General features: G+C 38.4%; 1 protein-coding gene across 25 annotated transcripts in view; it reads right to left on the bottom strand.

The window, feature by feature from the left end:
- mark3a (MAP/microtubule affinity-regulating kinase 3a) overlaps window positions 1-21213 on the bottom strand; it is a 67611-nt gene that overhangs the window by 15985 nt on the left and 30413 nt on the right. For 13 of the 25 annotated variants that reach the window (XR_015778603.1, XM_088087209.1, XM_088087213.1 and 10 more), the window contains exons 7-16: window positions 19942-19998; window positions 17125-17361; window positions 15954-16094; window positions 12668-12767; window positions 7323-7435; window positions 6971-7118; window positions 5539-5756; window positions 3380-3483; window positions 2701-2877; window positions 225-497 (exon numbers count right to left, since the gene is read on the bottom strand). Coding sequence is in view for 24 of the 25 variants with exons in the window: in XM_088087209.1 (XP_087943335.1) it covers window positions 225-497; window positions 2701-2877; window positions 3380-3483; window positions 5539-5756; window positions 6971-7118; window positions 7323-7435; window positions 12668-12767; window positions 15954-16094; window positions 17125-17361; window positions 19942-19998 (1568 nt within the window). In the remaining variant the exon portion in view is untranslated. The remainder of the gene's footprint in view (window positions 1-224; window positions 498-2700; window positions 2878-3379; window positions 3484-5538; window positions 5757-6970; window positions 7119-7322; window positions 7436-12667; window positions 12768-15953; window positions 16095-17124; window positions 17362-19941; window positions 19999-21213) is intronic. The other 12 variants (XM_088087207.1, XM_088087212.1, XM_042500634.2 and 9 more) reach the window with 5 other exon arrangements.

Raw genomic sequence — 21213 nt, 5'->3', positions numbered from 1 at the left:
GTAATTAATCATCCTAACTCTACGAGGCACTGTGTTGATTGGCTTCTAATTCGAACAGACACAGGAGATTAAACTGTTCAGAGCGGAGGGCCGGAGTCCGCTCGCTTTCTGTTTCACAATCAATCAACTGTGAAAAATGTTTTAGAATAAACAGAGTGAACAGAGCGAGAGCTAAACTCCGACCCGTCATGCTTCAGACTGAGTGAGGTGTGTCCTCGCCTTACCTGCGGGTGAGTTTGGAGGTCAGTTTGGAGAAAAGGTTGCTGGTTCCACGGCTGCGGGTCTGAGAGAGAGGGGTGGCGTCGTGGGAGAGGGTGGGCGAGGCCGGCGGCCCGTTGTACGTGGCCGTGCGGCGGTCTCTCAGCTGGCCGCCGTGGAAGGTGCTGCGGCTGGCGGTACCTCGCGGGAAGCGGAGACGGTCGGGCGTGGTGGCGTTGGCGATGCTGTTGATCGACGCCACCGGGTTCCTCTGGCCGCCGGGCGACGCGGCGACACTGCTGAGGTGGAGAGAGAAGAACGGAGACAGTTAAGATCAGAGATTTTATCCGAAATCAGACAGTTTTTCCACTGCAGACGTGTTCATCAACACACGTAGGTGTTTTTCTATTCATTAATGTGCTCAGAAAGTGTGAAGAAGCTGACTGATATTTCAAATTTTACTGACAATTTGAACATCGTCTTCCAAAATAAATAAACTAGTGTTTACAGTGAAGGTCATAGGACGCTGCTGCTGTACAGTTCAGCACACAACTGCAATGGAAAAACCTGTTTTAATGCCAGTTACACCACATTTCCCTCCTTATCTTTGAAAAGTTTGTTATTCCTACGTGGATCTCTAAAACTGCCATGGGTTTTAAGTAAATGAATCTTGCATGTTAGATGTCGTCAGGGTAGGACATTAAATGAAACGTCTTTAACAGTTGATTTTAATGTCCCACCCTGAGCATCAAGCTCCAGACGTGTACAATGAGGAGAGTGAGTTCCCTGATCAGTTAGACTCTAAACAAAAACAGACGATGGGTCTGAGGGACAGCGGGGGAGCCGGCGAGCGGTGCAGCTCGGCTCATCGTGTCGTGGACACCGACAGGTGAGGGGATCCGGACGGAGAAGAAGATCAGGGGTCAGAGTTCACAGCAGAGGATGGAGGAGAGATCAGGAGCAGAGCCGTGAGTTTAGTAACTGCAGCGGAGACACGAGGTCCTCCGGCTCATGCTGGCAGAAGAAGATGACGCAAACATGGAAAAATATTATCACACACAGAGTTGAAGAGCTCGTTCATCAAAGCGTGGCCGCTTGATTTCGGTGTGACGATACATATTTTTCTCCACTTGTGCCTCCGCTTATTTATCAGCGTCTAAAATCGACACCCATCGAGTTCCAAGTGCAGGCAAAATTATTATTATTATTTTTTTTTTACAGGGAGAAAAAATATTATTTTAAAAGTCAATGTATTTGTTTTTTTTTTTGTTTTTTTTTTTACTTTATTTTTTGTATAAGAAAAATATTATTTTAAAGTAAATTTATTTGTTTTTTACTTTATTTTTATAGGAAAAAACATTATTTTACAGTAAAATTATTTGTTTTTGGTGAATAAAGTTTATCTGCTGCAGTGAAAGTTTGTCTGATGGATTTTAAACAGTTTGCTGTTTTTCAGTTGATTTTTTTCTTCTGTTGGCCACTTTTAATTCTCTCTTGGTTGCTTGAAACATTACTTGTGTTTGTCTTATTTCTAAAAAAAAAATAAATAAATTATACATCAATATGATTTTCTGCTTTCATTTCATTTCTTTTAACCCTTTAAAAACCAGGATTCTGTCACGATGCCTACATGTTCTTAGATGAAAACAAATTCACACACAAAAAAATGAATTATTTTCATATACTACATGCTGAGTAGATTTCTTTGGTTATCACAGTCTGGGATATGTCAATGATTTGCAGTAACACTGAATGTGACAGGTCACCTGGTGGAAATAGCATGTATTTTCTCCATATGCCAAATATGGTAAAAAAAAAAAAAAATAATAAAAAATAAAAAATAGTAAAAATTACTAATTTCAAGGCAAAGGCCCAGAATGACACCCAGAAATAATACAATGCATGTTTTTATGCTTTGATGGCTGGATCAGAAATTGCAGTTTGAATGCATTTTTTGCACTTAACAGTTTGAACGTAACAATTTTGTTTCAGCAGTGTACTGCCAAAATGTATGCCATATGCATGAACACAGCAAAAATTATTAAAAACCCCGAGGTTTAAGGAACCTGTGAGGAAAGAAAAACAAAAAATCAAATGTGATACACTAATCTCTGCATCGTATGGCTTCTCAGATCCCTAAAAACTGCACACTGGTTTTTAACACTCAGACAAAATTTAAAATATCTGCTGTTATTTCGACAGCAACTGCTTTTATCTTTTGTTGCAACTATTGTGAGGGAAACACTAAAAATACACTGCATTTCAGCGCTTTTTTTCTTGTCTTTTACCTGCTTTTGGCCGATGGGCACACATTTCAGACACTGACAACCAAAAACAAGTTGCTGTCCTTTCTGTGCTTTGCAGGAAATGGTGTCCATGGTTTAGTCGGGGGGTTACAGAGTGTGAAGCTGGCTGGATGTGCGGGTTAGCGAGGGGCCAAACAGGGGCTGAGACATGAGAGGAGACAGACGAGGGGGGAGTTTGGAGGCCCTGCCGTCTTACTTGGGCGAGCAGTAGTCCAGAGCGTAGTAGGAGTGGGGCAGCGTGGCCCAGCCTGCCTGGCAGACGTACAAAGGGCCGACGGTTTGATACCTCAGCCGCACCGAACTGGACGAGGCACCGAACGCAGCGGCGGCAAAGCCAGAGGAAGGACTAGTGGCACAAGCCATCTCAGTCATGCTGGTCATGCCACAATGAAAACACAACATCCCCCCGAACCACAAACACACAGGCAGAAATGAAAAAATAAGATGATGAGAAAGTAAATACAAGAAAGAAAGAGAGAAGAGTAAAAGAAAGAAAATAAAGGGATGAAACAAAAAGGATCCTGTCTGGATTTTCTTTCCTAAAATGGTGAGACTCTGCTGTTAGAGTCCGGAAGGCTGATATTTTTGTATATGCATATTTACGAGCTTTGAATTTGACCACATTCGTGTTCATAATGAGGAGTTTTGCATTCTTGTTGGGTAGAAAAAGCTCTAAAGCAGCATTCAGACCACAAAACTGGCAAAGGGAAGCACTGACTGCTGGGAAATCAAATAAACAAACACTGGCTTCACAAAAAAATGTAAAAAGCTCAATAATCTCATTAAAAACTGAAGCTTTTTGTGGGCACTGTACTTTCTGTGCTGACACAGAATTTCGTGATGAAACGAGGTCAAAGACAAACTCCCTCTCTCACCTGTTCTCCTTCCCGTTAGGGATGACGGAGAGGCGGTCCGTGTTGTTTCTGTCGCTGCAGACGTACGTGTTCCTCCGGGTCATACCTGCCGACGCAGTGTTATTCTGCAGAGAAAATCAGAAGAGACGAGAATCAGAAACACAGCAATAAGATTTGTTCCCAAGCAGTACGGCTGAGCTCTATGACCTCAAATCAATATCAAAATTAACTGAACATTTTACCTCAATTACGATTAATATAAGATTACTTTGTTTTTTGCCCTCAGAGTTCACTTGACGGTCAATATATCATTAAATTATCCAACGTTATTATCCAAGAAATTAAAATAGAGGTTTCATTTGACCTTGGTATGTTGCACTGTAATAGCAACATGATGCATTATTATTTATTAAACTATAAAGCATAATATAAGAATTAAAAGCTCCATCTTAAACAAACTTTGGGTAAATTCAAGTACGTTGTACTGATAATCAGCCAACCTCTCCTGACTGCAGGACTCTGACTTTGAACATTAGATGAGACACAGAGCAATGCGTCCTGGTGTTTCTAAATAATTCAAAGTCTGACTAAATCTGAAACTAAAACAATTTAAAGTCACTTTTTACTGCTGAAGATTTGTCTGTTCGTTCATTCAGACACTTTGGTGCTGTGAGGAGAAGCTCCGCTCTGTTTGTCTGTCTCACTGCTCTGTGCTGTTGGACCATCAGCTGTTTGATCTGAGATAATCAAACCACGTGGAAGCACATACGACTCGGTTGTTAAATACTGTATTCTCGAGTCAAAGCCTTTCACGGCGCAACATGATTGTACGACACTTCTGTGGCAGTGTTTTGGGGTGAGATTTTGCTCAGTGTCGTGAGAGCGTGAGACAGACCCCAAAAAAAAGACAAACCCAATAACCGACATGGGCAAGATTAATTTGGTTAGAGGTTCTGAATGTCGGTTTCAATTACTTTTCGATTAACTGCCCCGCCCTACCAAGCAGTTTTTCACTTACAAGGAATTTTGCTTTAGTTTTAGTGCATAAACATACAACTAACATATAAAGAGAAATAAAAATAAAGCAAAGTACTGCAATACTTCATTAAAAAAGTACCATTACATAACAAATACGCACAAAAAAGCTTTTTCTGAAAAAGTTTCTGTTTCTATTGAGACACTGACTGGACTGATGCTCCTGTCTGTGTAATCTGTTCAAAGTAAAAAGTTTATCTTTTCCTCTTTCCATCGTGATACAAAATCAGACACAACTGAGACCTCTCAACATCATTCATGCAGCAGAGCTCGACTGGATGCTCGCGGCCTAATTTTACCACGCAGAGCACCTGTGTGGAAGAATGTGCATTCATAATGTTTCTACAATCATTTATTCAGTTTCTCCTTTAAGGTTTAACCATCTGTATGTAATGTACCGTCTGTAATGTATTGAAGAAAGAATCAGAATAAATAATTTATCTGTTCTTATCTCTAAGAAAAAGCAGGAAACACAAGCATATGACTAAATATTATATAATATTCTGTAAAAACTGTGTAAAAATTTTGTGTTGATTTTTTTCAAAAACATGGGGAAAAAGGCAGTCAGCAACTTGAAAACACATTGACAAGAAAATTACCTCAGCTAAAATAATAATACTAATACTAACAATAATGATAATAATTATTCAAAAAAAGATAATTTTTTAAAAATTTAAATAAAAAAAATAAATAAAAAATCTCAAGACAACTATATTTATAATTACAATTATGTATTAAAAATTAGGCTACAGAAAAACATATTTACTATTATTATTATTATTATTATTATTATGTGAATTGTTTATTTTATTGTAGCACCTTATTCAGGTAATATCCTGTTTTTGTTGCTTTTCTTTTACTTTTGTTAATTTCAGGAAATTTTTGTTTCACAATTTTTTGGCTGAGTTTTGGCTAACTTCTTCTTTTCTCTATAAAGTGTTAAGAAAGCTCTATATAGGACAGTGTCTTTTAAATATTTTCTGATTTCTGGGATGAAATGGTTGATCTTTGTTTCTCATGAGATGCTTGTTTTTTGCTCGGTTTCATAGTTCAGTTAGAGACAATTCATGTTTTCCTGATAAACATCAGAACGCTGCAGGTGTATTAATATTCGTTGATGTATTTAAACTGATACAATAACTCACGCTCGGGCCGGTGGTGGCGCCTTTCCTGCGGTCGGGGATGTCGGCCTTGTTGGGGTTGTTGGCGTTGCCCAGCAGCGGGCTGGCGGGCGGAGCGCCGCGGCTCCCCGGGGTGCTGGGTTTACGCAGCTGGACTCCGCTCTCCTCCTTGGCGCTGTTCTCCGCTGTGGTGGTCTGACTCCTCTTTGGATGAGACATCCCCGGAGGGACGTTCTGACCGACTGCACAGAGAGAAACAGGGAGACAGATGTGTGACGGATGACTCAAAGATGTTGTTTGGACCTCTGGCAAAAAAGACTTTTTTTTTTTTTAATTTAAGTGTTTTATCCAAAAAAGAAGCGACCTACATTTGGAAAAGAATAATTCTGACACTGACTCAAACTGACTGAGGACAGAATCATCAGCACATTAAGGTATTTTTTAAGAGCCCACGGTGATTTAGTTCATGGTTGAAAAACATATCTGTCTCTTGTTTGTGTTTGAAAGCAAATAAATGAGCCTGAAGGCACATTTTACCCCCAAAATAAACTCTTTTTAACAACAATAATTTAGATAATCGAATCGGCAGAAATACCAAAAATGAACTGGTTGCAGCTCCTAAAGTGTGGTTTTCTTAAACTTTAACTAAATATTATTACTGAATATTATTTGTTCTGTCTGATCAGCAGCCAAAAATAATATTTTCATGTTTTTCTTACATATACAAAAAATACAAATAAAAAAATGGAAGAAGGGCTATGCCTCAAAACGTGACACGCGAGAATGTAATTTAATAAATGTTCATGGGAGCATTTTCTGGTGTGCAGACTTTATTTATTTGTTGCATTTTGCTTTATGCAGCATCTAGTCTTTACTACTTTTGAACTTTTTTCTACATGTTTTTCTTACATCCCAAAGACTAAACGCCCAGTTAGGATGTCAAGAAAAACAAATACATAAAAGTAAAATAATAATGAGCAATCGTCTGCTTAACTAATATTAAAAAGCACCCCACATGTGCCAAACTAATAAAAAATACTGGTATTCTGTGTCAGGAAAAAAAAACACAACTTAAACACCACAGTGCTCTTTAAATTGGCGGTGAGTAGCTGCCACGTTAGAGCCGCAGCTTAAAAGGTTCTCAGTGAGGCTGTTTAAGCTGCGGCTCTCACTGAATAAAGAGCAACTCAGACTGAAGACATTGACAAAGCATTATATCACAGCGGACAGCACCGAGCTGTGCAAATAAGCTAAAGGTTAAAGTGCCTCCACCATGTGACTGTGTTTGATTTAACTGCTTTCATCAGCCTGACAAAGAGCTACTGACGGAAAAAGACATTTATTGGGAGCGAGAGGCACAACTGGAGTTTGAAAAAGGAGGCGTCCTCGCTGAGTTTTAACCAGTAAAGCTTTTATAATGTTTGACTGAGGAAAGTCAACACTGTGTCCTCCTCACCTTGTTCGCTGTAACGTCTCTGTTTGTGGTTGGAGGAGACGCTCCTCTGGACTTTGAGGTGGGAGGGCGACTGGCCGTTGAGCTCGCTGTTGGGCCGCGGTTTGGCCAGAGACAGGTTGCTGCTGGAGGCCGACTCGCTGGGCTCCAGCTGGGAGGAAGAGCGGACATATTTAAGTAAAAACATAAAGCACATGTACATGAATGTGATTTATAATCAGCGGTAATAGGACTATGACTTTCAAATTACAAAAAACAGGAAACTTTTACCCTAAAGCTGACCTACTGTGATGTTCTGCTCTGATAACGGGTTTATTTTAATGCATTTTAGGAGACGTTAGGCTGATGTTTGTACCTCGGAGGCCTTTCTGCCCAGCAGCAGGTAGGTAGCTGTGATCTCGTCATATTTCATCTTGGCCAGAGAGTCCTGGATCTCCTCCAGGTTGTAGCCCATCCCCACCATCACATCTACGAAAAACAAAAACACACACGGACTCATTTATCTAATAATACAACCAACATTTTAAGAAATGTATACAAAATAGGTGACTGAGAGCTCACCGGTTTTCATCCCATATAAAATACGGCAGAAAAACTGCTCCCTGATGTTCACAGTTGAAAAAAAATTTACTTCAAAACTCAGAAGTTTTATTGTAATTAATCCTCTGAAACCTGGAGCAACATCACTTTTCTTGTTTTGCTTTAAAGCACCTTTCACAAGTATTTAAACCTTTGAAACATGAGCAAACTGGTGTGATTTCTTTCGAGTTAGAATTTTTATATTTAAAAATATATATAAATATATTTAAAAAATATGTAGCAGAATTATTATAATAAAACACCTCTTTCAGGTCATTTCCTTTTTAAATTAAAATATATATATACTTTTTTTCCCTTTTTTTAAATTTTTTTTACTATCTTTTAAGGTAATTTTCTTAGACTAAATCACTGTGTATTTTGGAATCAGTAGAGTTGGTTTGCTCAGGTTTCAAACGGTTAATGGACTTGAAGGAGGGAAATCATTTTCACATTTTCATTGATTCAGTGCTTAGAATGGCAAAAGTGCTAACAGAGCTAACGCCGTTATTTGGGGAAGGGGAGGGGGTGTAAAAACAAAAACAAGGATGTTTTTCTGACGGTGTGTGAAATGATTCAGGTGAGTGAATCAGGCTGCAGCAGCAAAGCTCAGGTAATCAGCATCCTGCTCTCCAAGTCTGCCTCCACCAATCAGAGGCAGAGAGATGCTGATTGGAGAGTCTATAACACACACACACACACACACACACACACACACACACACACACACACACACACACACACACACACACACACACACACACACACACACACACACACACACGACTATGACGCATTGCCTCCCCCATCCTCCAGCTCACGTTTGCAGCAGCATGCAGGTGAAGCAGAGCTGTTTCCTCTGTATCTCCAGTCTGATCTGCTTTAAACATTTATCTGTGTGTGTGTGCGTGTGTGTGTGTGTGTGTGTGTGTGTCGTATGAAGGCTTTTACCCTTTCATCTCAGCCCTACGCAGCCTATCAATTTTTAAAGCACTTCTTCTATCTGAATCATTTCTAATCGAGTCTGGTTTCTCGGTAAAAGGTGTTGAGATGAGTCAAGAACAGGTCGGTGTTTCATCTTTAACGGGAGATAAACCGGATTATTTGATCAAACTCCTTAATGATTAAAGGAACACGCCACCCACATAATAACCAATAACTTAATTTAATCAATTACGCAACCCACGCTACATCGAATTTGTGAAGAAAACATGTTTTCTTGCAATGCCTCCACCATGAATGAAGAATACAAAAACAGACTTCTTCATGAAATAAGGTAATTGTTTTATATGTTTATCAATAGCAAACTTTATCAAAAATCTATTTAAATCTGTTAAATATATATACATATATATGTACACATATAAACATATATAAACAACAGATTATCAGCCAATATTTGCCATTTTGCAGGTAATCTGTATTGGTGTTTTTTTTTTTATTACTGATCACAGATAAAATTAATTAAATTAAAAATGCAAAGAAAGTGTCAGCATGGGAGGAGCTTTTATTTTGTAAAACTTCAGGGAGACTTTTATTTATTCAGTTTTTATTTAAATTTTGACTTTATGAAAAAAGTTGCTGGGAAGTGACTGTATGTGTTGTTGATGTAGTTTCAGTTTTCATTAAAATTTGCTAAAGGCATTTAAACAAAGTTTTTTTGGAGTTTGTTATATTCCAAATTTTAAATACTGACAAAAAGATTTTAGTTTTAAATGAATCCGTTCCAAATATTGGTTATCGGTCTCATTAACTACCAATGATTGGTACCCAAATTTACATTAAATCTCTAATTAACTTTTTTCTCAACATTTTTCCATATTTACAAAAAAAAAAAAATCAAAAACATTTCGGGGACATTTCTCGCCAAGCTGCTCATTGTCTTTCTCCCCCTTGTTTACGACAGAAATCAAGCCAATCAAATCAAAGGTTAAAAGCTTGTAAAAGGCGTCTGGACACAGCAAAAGAAAAGTGATGCTGACCCAGATTTCAACTTAAGAATCTATAGGTAGGAGCCCAAACTGCTTATTTTAGTTTTCTGCAGCTTTAAGCAAATTTTCTATACGTTTAATGTTTTCAAAATAACAAAAACCCTACAAATTAAAATGACTCTTCCTGTCCGACAGGATCGTCTCGCTGTCAGGGTGGAAAAGCCTCTCAGGCAGCGCTCTGATCATCACGTCACACCGAAACACTCTCCGCTGAAAGCCGTGCTAATGCCATTATTCCCGGTGGGTTAACAGCTCTCCTCTGCAGCTTTTCACTCGCTGACATCTTCTAAATTTGGTCGAATTAAATGTGTCCAACCAACGTGAAGGAATCCACTCCGGCAGATGAGACAAATATAAGTAAGCTAAAAAAAAAAAAAAAAAAAAAAAACAACCTACGCTGCGATTTTAAAAGATTGTCTAACTTTTTCTGTAAATGACCTGCAGAGTTTCATCATGTAAAAACCGTCTGCACAAAAAGAAAGAAATTACCTCTGACGAGGCAGAATCTGTATAACCGTCTTTCTTCATCCGCCTCTCTCTTCTCCTCTTTCTCACACTCACCCTCCTGCTCCCCCTCAACACTTTTGCTATTATTCTCCTCAAAATGTGCACAAAAATCCTCATCTTTGCAGCACATAACATGTTTTTATGATCCGCTTCTGACTAGATTTCATGATATTCAAATTTGAAAACTGCGTGTTTTAAACCCTACGAATACATAACATATCTTTCTTCACCCATCTGCTAAAGGAACGACTTTTTGGGAGCGGTTACGTAAATGTTCGTTATACAGCTTCACTCAGACATGACAGCAGCTGATGCCTCTCTGCTGGAGAACAGAGCCGAGTTAAAAATCATGTCAGGAAAGTGTTTTCTGTTCTCTTCACTGATGGATTTTAATATGTATTTTGCTGTTTAAGACTTAACTAATGTCCACGAATACATTTTCATTTCATTTACATCAATATAACGTAATGAGAAAGCAAATTCTCCCAGAGTGCATGAGCACAGAGTGACAAGATGTTTAGTTGGGACTCATTAAACTCCTATTTGCTCATGTTCAAGGTGTTTCACTGGAAATTGTTACTATAGACACAGTGCTGCTGATTATTCTTGTTTTCTGAACCACAAGTGGAAATATTATAATTTACGGTGTGAGCGGATTTTCCTTAAAGGACACAACTAAAAGATTGTTTCATCATCAATTAATTTGACGATGATTTAATCGTTCAGTCACAAAAAAAGTCACATAATAATAAATATCAAATCATGGTTTCTAAATCTTAAGTCTTAAAATGTCCTGTTTTTTCAGTCCAAAACTATGTTTATTGTCAAAGAAGACAAAAAAATCCAGCAATAATGAATCTTTGACAGAATGGATATTTCTAGGGCTGAACCAAACATCTTTTTTTTTTTTTTAACAGAGGTTTTCAATTGAAGCTTTGAATGTCTGTTGTCATATTTCATCATCTCATCTCACCTCAAACAAAATAACGTGGTTAGATGATCAGATCAAGATGAGTAAGTCCTCTTTTACTGAATAAACTTTCATGTGTAAATATAATCTGTGGTGCTGTTAGATTGCTGACGGTTCACACTGCAAACTGTTTTCTGACCGCAGTGAAAATGTTGTTTTCTGAAAGGCTAAACGCCAACAAACAAGGACTGAAGCAGAATATTTTCTTAGATAAAACATGTTGTGAATTCTAAAAATGATTACATCTATTAATGCCGGAGTTTCACAGGAAAAAGGTGTTGCACTCATCTCTTAAACAATTGAAGCTTATGGTGATTGGATTCAAACATTAAAAAAAAATACTTATGAAAACCATAAAATGTCTCCATACTGCTTGTCAGAAGTAATTAAAATTTCCTGAAGCCCTGATGTGCCAAGTTGTTTTTAAAAACTTTGCTGACGCTTTGCCTTATCCCACATGAGGCGCTACAGTCCGAAATATGGCTAAAAACTTGACACTAGTGACGTTTTTCAAAACAACTTTGCATGTCGGGGCTTCAGGAGACTTGGGTTACTTTGAACGAGCAGTATGAAGACATTTTGAGGCTTTATTTTGTTTGTTTTTTTTAAACGTTTGAATCCTGGTCACTTTAAGCTTTAATTGTATAGGAGATAAATGCCTGAACAAATGTTCATGTTATATGTATGTTTTTGAGATGCTTCTTGAAAGAAGCCTTTTTATTTTCATTTAATTGTATGTTGTAAATGTATAATAGTGCTGTTTGTTCCTCTTTCCTGTTTGGGTGGCATTAAAGTTGGTCAATTATTTTAAAAAACAACAATTAATTTTACATGTAGATGATGTAATATCCTACTTTCCATGTCTTCGCATTTTGAGACCTCTGAAAGATTGACTAAAGATATTTTATTATCAATTAAAGCCATTTTCATAGATTTGTAAAATTAATGCCCTTCAAGACTTTTTAAGGATTCACCTTAAAATAATCATACAGCAGTCAGTTCAATGCTGAATGTCACTTAAACCAACTTTATATGACTGCCACCCTGACTTTTACATAAAAAATGTTCTCAGGCAAGACAAACGTGACAATTTTACAACTATAATGCTGTTTTATGTAAAACTATTGTTCACATCCCTCCTGCAGTCACGACAGTTTTAAGCATTTAGTGAGAGACTTCTGAAATATGCCGTTTTTCTTATTTGGGAAAAGGATTATATAAAGTTTTAAATGCATTATTTAGGATTCAGGGATTCCTCAGCCACATTACGACATCTCTTCTTCATCTTGTCTTTCTCCTGCACTAACTGGGTGACTGGGAGTTCGCGGCCGACACATGTGCACCGACAGCCCAGCTGCTGTTACATAAGAGTTCCCCCCGTTAACAGCTCTCATCCAGGGCACGACGGGGGGGCTTCTCTTCTCTCTCTGCATGCAGCAGCACGGCTCCTGTTTATTTATTCATCATCACGTTTCATCTTTTCTTTTAAAGCTTCTTCAGCTCTGAATAAGAACGAGCCGGGCTCTGTGCTGTGAAGCTGTGACCCCGCTGACGTTTAAACGCCTCACAGCATCTCAAAAACATACATATTCAGTTTTTTTGGCCACAGACAGAAAGGACATCGTTTTTTATTCCTGTGCATTTTTCTTGTCTTACCTATTCTCTTCTGATCCGTGATGTCCAGCTCTGGTTCAGTGTAAGGCTTGAGCTCGTCCTCTTCAAATCCTGCATTGATCCATCGATCCTTCATGATTTGCTGAAAAAGCAAAGCGAGACAATTAGACCCTGTCTGATACTTGATTTCAACTGATTAACATGTTAGAGTGACAAAAATACAACAATAACAACAGATTTTAGGGCCGTACCTGACTCAGAATTACATCAGTCAAATTGGATTTGGCTGGTCAGTTTGAATATTTGACTATTTTTTATTTATTTTTTTTCATATGCTGTTTGAGAATTTGGACGGTGATCAATGAGATGTTCAGGGTGAAAAAGTGACGCTTGCAGAAAAAAGCCAAGTTAACCTTCCAAGCTAAAGCGTGCTAACTATGCAAAAGACTAATAAGAAATGTGGATTAACATTTTTAACATAATTTTTTTGCTGAAAGATATCAAAGGAAAGCCGGAGACTTCGAGCCATAAAGAAACACCCATTTTTTGAGTGTCAACCCATCAGACAAATCTTTATCAATTGATGAGTTGACATTATATCACTTTTAACAATGTCTGTCACAGACATGGAGAAGTACAAATATAGCTGTTTTACTAAACCTTTCCTGTTTCTGTTTCAAAATAAAAGCCTTCTGACAACATTTCAGAGTCCCCTCATCTGCTAACACAAGACTTGTTATTGTGAAATACTTGCATGGCTGTGTTGTTGAAAACGCACTGGCGGTGGCTGCAGCAACAACACTGTTGGTGTGAACACTACAAGTGTGTGAGCTGCAGCTGTTCAGCTAGAGAGCCGCTTTTCATTTAGAGCTCCCACTGAGCCTCCCTCTAAGACTGTACGTCAACTTGCAGTTGCACTGCAGCAGCACCATCAAACAGGGCTTTTTGCTGTAATCTGATAGGACATCTCAGGCTTAAAAAAAGGGGAGAGAGAGGGGATGACACGCAGCAAAGGGCCGAGACTGGAGTCAAACCCACGACCGCTGCGGCGAGAATGCAGCCTCTGTGCATAATGCGCCTGCTCTATCAACTGACCTACTGGGCGCCCATTTCACAGGGTTTCTATTTTCGCCAAAATAACAAAAAAACATAACCACAACTGACCAATATTGTGGTGTGAGGATAAATTTATGAAACCACAGAGGCTATATGCAAAGACTCCAAAGCTATGCCATAAACGTGCAAATATTAAAAAACACCTCAGAAAGACAGAGTTGTAATATGTAGCTGTTCTTATAATCATCCATAAAACAGTTTTAAAGGCCACAGATTATACAGGAATACCTATGTTAGTATCTGTGTTTGTTTTAAAGTTTTTTTTTACTTGTATTGCAAGTTTTAATTAGATTTTAACCACAAAATGACAAACTACTGCACTTTAAAGAAATGCCATCAAAGAGGTGACTGTTGCATCACCATTAAACCCAGATTATTTCTCTGCCCCGTCACAGTAACGTCCATGCTGTGCTGCACCGCAACTCATGTGTTTGCACCTTTATTTTTAATTTGCAGCTGATCAATGGCTCTCTGGGGGGTTTTAATGAATGATGGAGCCAAACTAATTATTGCTGGTCGTACTCAGATGTAACCAGAGCTTCTGCGGTAATCCAGGGCAATCATGAGGCATCTGAGGCCGACACATGTGACCCTCAGAGTCGAGCCAACGTTTACTTTAACTCACTTACAATCAGAAAAACGCAATAAAACTGTTTCCTTCTCATAAACAGCAAATAAAACCAAACCTTTTTTTAATAAATGGGCCATTTAAAAAACCTCCGCACTGCCTTTAAACCTGATCCTGTTCAGCTCTCACGTGCCAAAAATAATCTTGAGAAGAAATTGTGTTTTATATGTTAATGATATTCTGCTGGGTGTCAGGCAGGGCTGCACGATTACAGCTAAAAAGACGATCATTAACACTTTTGTGACAACGTGATCGCTGCTCTGATTGATCTGTGGAACGATTCTCTCTCTCTAACATCAAACGCGACTATTTTCATCTCAGCAGACGCTCCAAAAGAAACCAAATGTCTAAATATTTCTAGTATCGTCAGATTATGAATTGTGGAAAATTAAATAATAATGTTTAACTTGTCTCTGACGGGACATTTTGACACATTATGACCCCTAATGAAATTTATTAAGTCCAAAGTCGTGTTTAAGCTCTTTTAGTATCAAGGCACAAACCCCAAATGTGTTAAATATAATCAAAAAATGATAAAAAATTGTTCTTTTAACTATCAGACTCAGTATTCTTTGAAATCTTTGAAGCTGCTGCTTATTTTCCAGATTATACACATAGAAATGCATTAACTTCTTAAATATGAAGCACTGCTTTAAGTTTTAATACTCTTCAGAGGTTGACAGTGTAAATGCAGATTGGAAATTGTTGAGGGGTGACATGCAACAATGATCCCACAGCTTGAATGGTAACGTTTTCTCAGTTTGCAGTTTTAATTTTAATTTAAAGGTGCGGGGGGTCTTTTGGTTTTATTGTATGAGGCACTTTGTGTTACAGTTTTGCTTGTATGAAAAGTGCTATATAAATAAAGTGTGGTTGATTGACTGAAAAGAAAAAGAAAAATGATCAAAATGAAAAGACGGCACCGCCACAGACACACCGACTGCGTTTGTTCTGTTTTGTTTAAAGCGGAAGATCTCAAGATCTAATGTTTACGATCAAAGTAAGTACCCTGCGTCATTAATGAAGACTGTAAAATATCCGGTGTAACTGGTAACATTGGCGTTATCACGATTAATGGTGGGAAAATCACCTCAACGTGGCCTCTCATGCGCCGTCAGTTTTTACATTTGTTAAGACAATGATCATAAATCTCCTATTTTGGTTTTGGCGTGAAGCTGAGATTTAGTCTCCGCTCGTCTCCATCATGAATAAATCTCCGTTAAATGAGGTTCATCACCTGAACTCACTTGAACTCGACAGTACTTCCTGATGACGGCTTCAACTCGACTAATCTGGTTTTACTGAAGCACCCTCGACTCACAGATAAAAGGCGGAGAAGTGAACAAGAAAGACAATTTTGGTACAAACACGAGAGTGACGATGCATTATTCATGATTACAACATCAGAAAGAAGGAGGAGAGTGTGGGCCGGGACGCACACAGGAAACAGGACACCGTGGGCGTCAGAGGAGATGATGCAGGAGGGAAGGGGGGGTTGTTGGAGAGGTGGAGGATAGATGGCATTCTCCGATGGTGCAGACGTGCTGGGTGGAGTGTGAGATAAGAACTGAGAGGTATATTTACATTTTCTGCGTCCTCCCTCACCTCGAGAGTACCCCGCTTGGCCGGGTTGAGCACCAGGAAGCGTTTGAGGAGGTTCTCGCAGTCTGTGGACATGTAGAAAGGGATGCGGTATTTCCCTCTGAGGACACGCTCCCGCAGCTCCTGCAGGGAGGACGACGACAACCGGGACGTCAGCAAAACGTTCAAACATGCAACATGTTTGAACACGTGAAGAAATTAATACATGGATGACTGTGAGGCCACGATGCAGAGCAGCTTCTGATACCTCCTTATGGTCTATATTTGGTTACAGATAAGAGACGAAAACTGACAGAAGTAACTTTAAGTGGCTCTGCGGTCTTCTTTCACTAATCATTTCACAGCGAAAATTATAATAAAATACTATTACTACTACTACTAAAATAATAATAATAACCTTTATCTTTAAAGCACCTTTCAGAGATAAAATTCAGCTTAAAGTGCTTTACATGCGAGAATGCTAATAATTAAAACCTATCAATATACAGAAATATTTATAAATTTAAATAAATAAATACAAATTAAAAGTAAAAAAAGAGACAAGTATAATGACATTGTAGTCAGTGGAACCAAACTGTAAGACACAGAGAAAACTACAGAATTAATGCAACATTTGGACACAAAGAAATAAAGGTTTGCTCGTTTAGTAAGCTGCAGAAATGTTTTTTTTTTATATCTAAACTGATCTACAGAGTGCAAAAGTCCAACACCACAACCAAAAACACACGTACATTTTGTGGCAAGAACTCTTGTATAAGTGTGTGTATGCAAAAAAAATATCTATTTTAAATTAATTTTACTTATTTTTCCAGGAACAGTGTACATTAATAAACATTACTGTAAATATGCCAGATTTAGTCAGAGACAGGTTTTTTTGTATTTTTTTTCAAGTTTAAAACAAGTTTAAAAACAATAATCGTTATGTGAAACATATCAATAACCTTAAAAGTAAAACAGACAGCCATAATTGTGACTCTTGACTGTTACACCACTCGTTTTCTTTTGTCTTCTTTGTCTTATTTTAACCGTCATTTAACGAAACATCAAGACTAATTCCTTGTTTGTGAAAACCTTGTATGTGGCAGTAAACCCGTTTCATATTTCGAAATATCATGAACTCAAAACACAATATTTACTGTCCACACTGTCCTACCTTGAGGTTCTGTCCATCGAAGGGCAGCGAGCCGCTGACCAGCGTGTACAGTATGACCCCCAGACTCCAGACGTCCACCTCCGGCCCGTCGTACTTCTTCCCCTGGAACAGCTCCGGCGCTGCGTACGGCGGAGAGCCGCAGAACGTGTCCAGCTTGTTGCCCATCGTGAACTCGTTACTGAAGCCGAAATCTGCGATCTTGATGTTCATGTCTGCGTCGAGGAGCAGGTTCTCCGCCTGAGATCACACACATACGACGGTTATTATGATCCTTTTTCCCTGCAGATAATCTGACCACTTAATGTTCTGCATATGAGCTTATTATGTGTTTTTAAACTGATGGACATTCAGAAGGTCTTACAGCTAATTTTAAGAGTAATTAATCCAGTTTCACTGTCAGGGTCTGGATTTAAATTGAAGATTAGCAGGATTAGCTGAGAATCTGACAAGAAGAAGATATTTCATGAAAAAAAATCTGTCTCACACTGGATTTAGGTTGAATGGCCTCTGAAACACCATCTCACCTTAATGGAATTCACAACTTTGTGTTAATTTAACCAATATTTTCATCATCGATTAGTCTGCCCATAATTTCTTCAATTTATCATTTTTCCCAATGTTTTCTCCCCTTATCCTCCCACCCCAATAACGGAAATCACACTAATGGCAACGACCTGACAAAATTTCAGGGTTTAACCAAAAATGTAAATACGTAAGAAAATACTGAAAAAATGACAAAAAAACAAGAGTTTATATCCAACCAACAGCCCCAAAATCCAAAGTTATTCAGTCCACTATCATGACAACGAAAATCACATTTAAGAAACATGAAACTGGCAAATGTTTTACTTTAGCTTTGGTCCTAAAATTGCCATTTTCCCGATCAACAGCCAAAAACCCAAAAATGTTTTATCTACAATATTATAAAAAACAAAAAGAATCAGCAAATCTCCACATTAGAAAAGCTGAATCTAAGAAATACTGATTTAAACAATTCCCAAAACTGTTGAATGATTCCTCAGTTGCTTGACAAATTATTTATTCTTTCCTCTTTACCGTATTCATTTATTCGAGTGATGTGTTCGATATGTTGGCGTCTGAGCTAATAAAACAGTTAACATCCCCTTTGTGAATGAAAAGTGCTCAGATGGAGGCGAATCTCAACTCAAACATCTGCTCACATGCAGCTGGAGGCCAAAAAGACTAATGAGGAAGCTAAAGCAAAGAGAGCAGAAGAAGAAGAAGAAGAAGAAGAAATCTTGCATTGAGCCGAAGGACTGAAGGACGAAGGGTAAACAACACGTGATGCAACGTTGCTGACCGTCTCTATCTCAGCAGGTGACACTGTTTAAGTCAGTCTCACAGTGACCTACAGGCCTGAGGGATCGGGGTTCATTTTGTGGTTAAAATTTAACCACGTTGTTCATATAAGCCTCTACAATCACACCTGTGACGTATGTACACCTGACCTCAACACACGCATACACACACACACACACACACACACACACACACACACACACACACACACACACACACACACACACACACACACACACACACACACAGGTATTCACCACTGCACATGTAAAGCAGAGGACACACATCTCCCTCCTCATGGATCATTCATGAAACTCTGCACAGGAAACAGTTTAGCCGCGCAGCAGATTCACGGGGCTTCTCTCCAACGAGCAACTCCCACCAACGGCGAGATAAAAATACAGAAGCATCAATATTTATACTCGGAGAAGTAAAGTGGCGTCACGAAACGGAGGAGGTCCATTTTACACTACGACGGGTGATGTGGTGCAGAACACGTGAACGGCTTCTTTGTGGCTTAATGATTGGTTTTAAAAAAGGTGGCTGAAGAGCTGAAAGAGAGAGTGCGAGAGAGAAAAAGGCAAAGCGGAGCCTCGTTAGCGGCATATGTGGTGTTTTTGGGATCACTGTGTTCGGAGTCATCAGTGGGAATATGGGAGTAAAGATGAGACTCATAAAACACGCAACACTGACGTCAGCTCTCTACACTGTGACCTTTCTGTCCAATATGAGTCAGATGTAATTAGCCTCAAAAGGTGGAGACTCTTTGCACATTTAAACTCTTGCAGAGGAAAACTGATAAACTGGAATACTGCAAACAAAATGTGTTAAATTTAGCTCTACTATGCAAATAACCATATAAAATATTAGGTTTTCTGAAGCTGGGAACTGAAAATGTGCAGACTATATACAATATAAAGCACCCAAATACTCAGATATCACTAAATGTCATAATGAAATATATTTAACAGCTGCATGTCACAAATATATCAGCTCATGTTTTCAGTGTGACACCTAAATCTGGAAACTTTTAAATTGTAATTTTGCATTTAATTGTCACTGAAAAATAAAACAAAATAAAGATCATGTGATTTTTGCTGCGGTCTGTACCAAACAAGGCTTTTTCCTTACATCTGTAATATGATTTATAGGCCGGCGCAGTTCATGTCTGTGTAAGAATACTTTAATAACTAAATCTGGGGTGTTCCTTACAAAAATGAACATGTACCTAAGATAAAATATATATTTTAAGTCTTAATAACTGAGACTTGTTCTGACTCTAAAATAAGGTTATTTAACATTTTGGTTGTTTTATCGCCATCATTTCCCAAACGGCTTGAACTCCAGAGAACAGAGTGATGTTTTTAATCATTTCTGCACGCTTTGAATCCACCTGTGATGTGGCTGCATTTTTTCTCTGGTGGATTGAAGCTTCTGTCAGTGCAGAAAAAGTTGATCGTTTCCTGCTACCAGCCAGCGTGGCTCCTCTGAACTCACCTTGAGGTCTCTGTGAACAATGTGCTTCTGGTGGCAGTACTGCACGGCCGATACAATCTGTACGAGGGAAAAAAGACAAGCGAGAGTTTAGTTAAAGTTCTGTGTGTTCTGCTCTCAGACTGTGATAAAGGATGTGGTGCAGGAGGAGATGTGGTCGACTCTGACAGGAAAGATAAAACAGAAAGCAGGTGGGGCTGAAGACAGCAGGAGGGTGAGAGAGCAGGTTTCCTCTGTGCAGCACATTTATCTGACTCACACTCCAGGTACCAGCCTGCACTAATGCTACAGAAAGACTGTGAAGCAGGAACAGTATCGGGGCACCGAGGGGCCAACAATCAATTTAGATTTGTTCACTTCTTAGATTAAGTTTTTATTTCTCTTTGTTTTGCATCTTCAGCTCCAAATTAAATTCAGCAACTGCGAAACAAAGCATCCACACTCCCCAGTTATGTGTAGAAATCATTTTGACAGCCTGAGCAGATTTGGAGGGCCGGTCATGGCAGTACTACCGTCCAAATTTGTTTTGTTCCATTTTGAATTTTTGCTGAAGCAGATATTTCCAAATACGCTTCATTATATTGTTGCTTTTGGGATTGAGCAACTTTTTTTAAAGCAGAAGATTTTACAGACAAAAAGGAAAACACACAGAAAAAGTTTTCATTCAGCATTCACTGAACATGTTTAAGCTGCATGTTACAGCAGTTTCGTCTTTAAAGGTCATGAAAACAATTTTCTCAATGAGAATAAGTCGCTGAGAGGGTCTGAAAAGTTTTAAAATCTATCAAAAAAGTTCCTCTACAAAGGCTTCAAAATGACCCAAAAATATTCTGCTTACAAAAACATAAAAGTGGAGAAAAGCAGCAAATGTTCACATCTGAAAAGCTGGATCTTAAAAACGTTCAGCATTTTTGCTTCATGAATGCCTTAAACGATCGTCGAAATTGCTATTTTTTTTGTTGAATAACTAACAGCTGTTTCTGTTGTTTGACTGGCAGCAACAGAAATTAGGGTTACAAATTAATTTATAAGCACTTTTAATTAATTAATTTGTATCAATAACAATCAATTAACTGTTATATGGAGAAACAAAATGCTGATTTCAAACAATAAAAAATGCATTTCTCCTCAGTTAAAGATAAAAGCAACATATTTCTATCAATTAATTGCTGAAATTTTGAAGTTCTTTTAAATTCTTAACAACTGATTAATCAATCGTCGATTAATTGTTATCATCCCTAAAATAAATGCAATGTGGCGTCTCTCACTTCTAAA

Source organism: Plectropomus leopardus, chromosome 14 (genome assembly GCF_026936395.1).
Source record: "Plectropomus leopardus strain MGB_pleo_1.0 chromosome 14, ASM2693639v1, whole genome shotgun sequence".
NCBI lineage: Eukaryota > Metazoa > Chordata > Actinopteri > Perciformes > Serranidae > Plectropomus > Plectropomus leopardus.
This window is presented reverse-complemented; position numbering and strand designations above follow the sequence as displayed.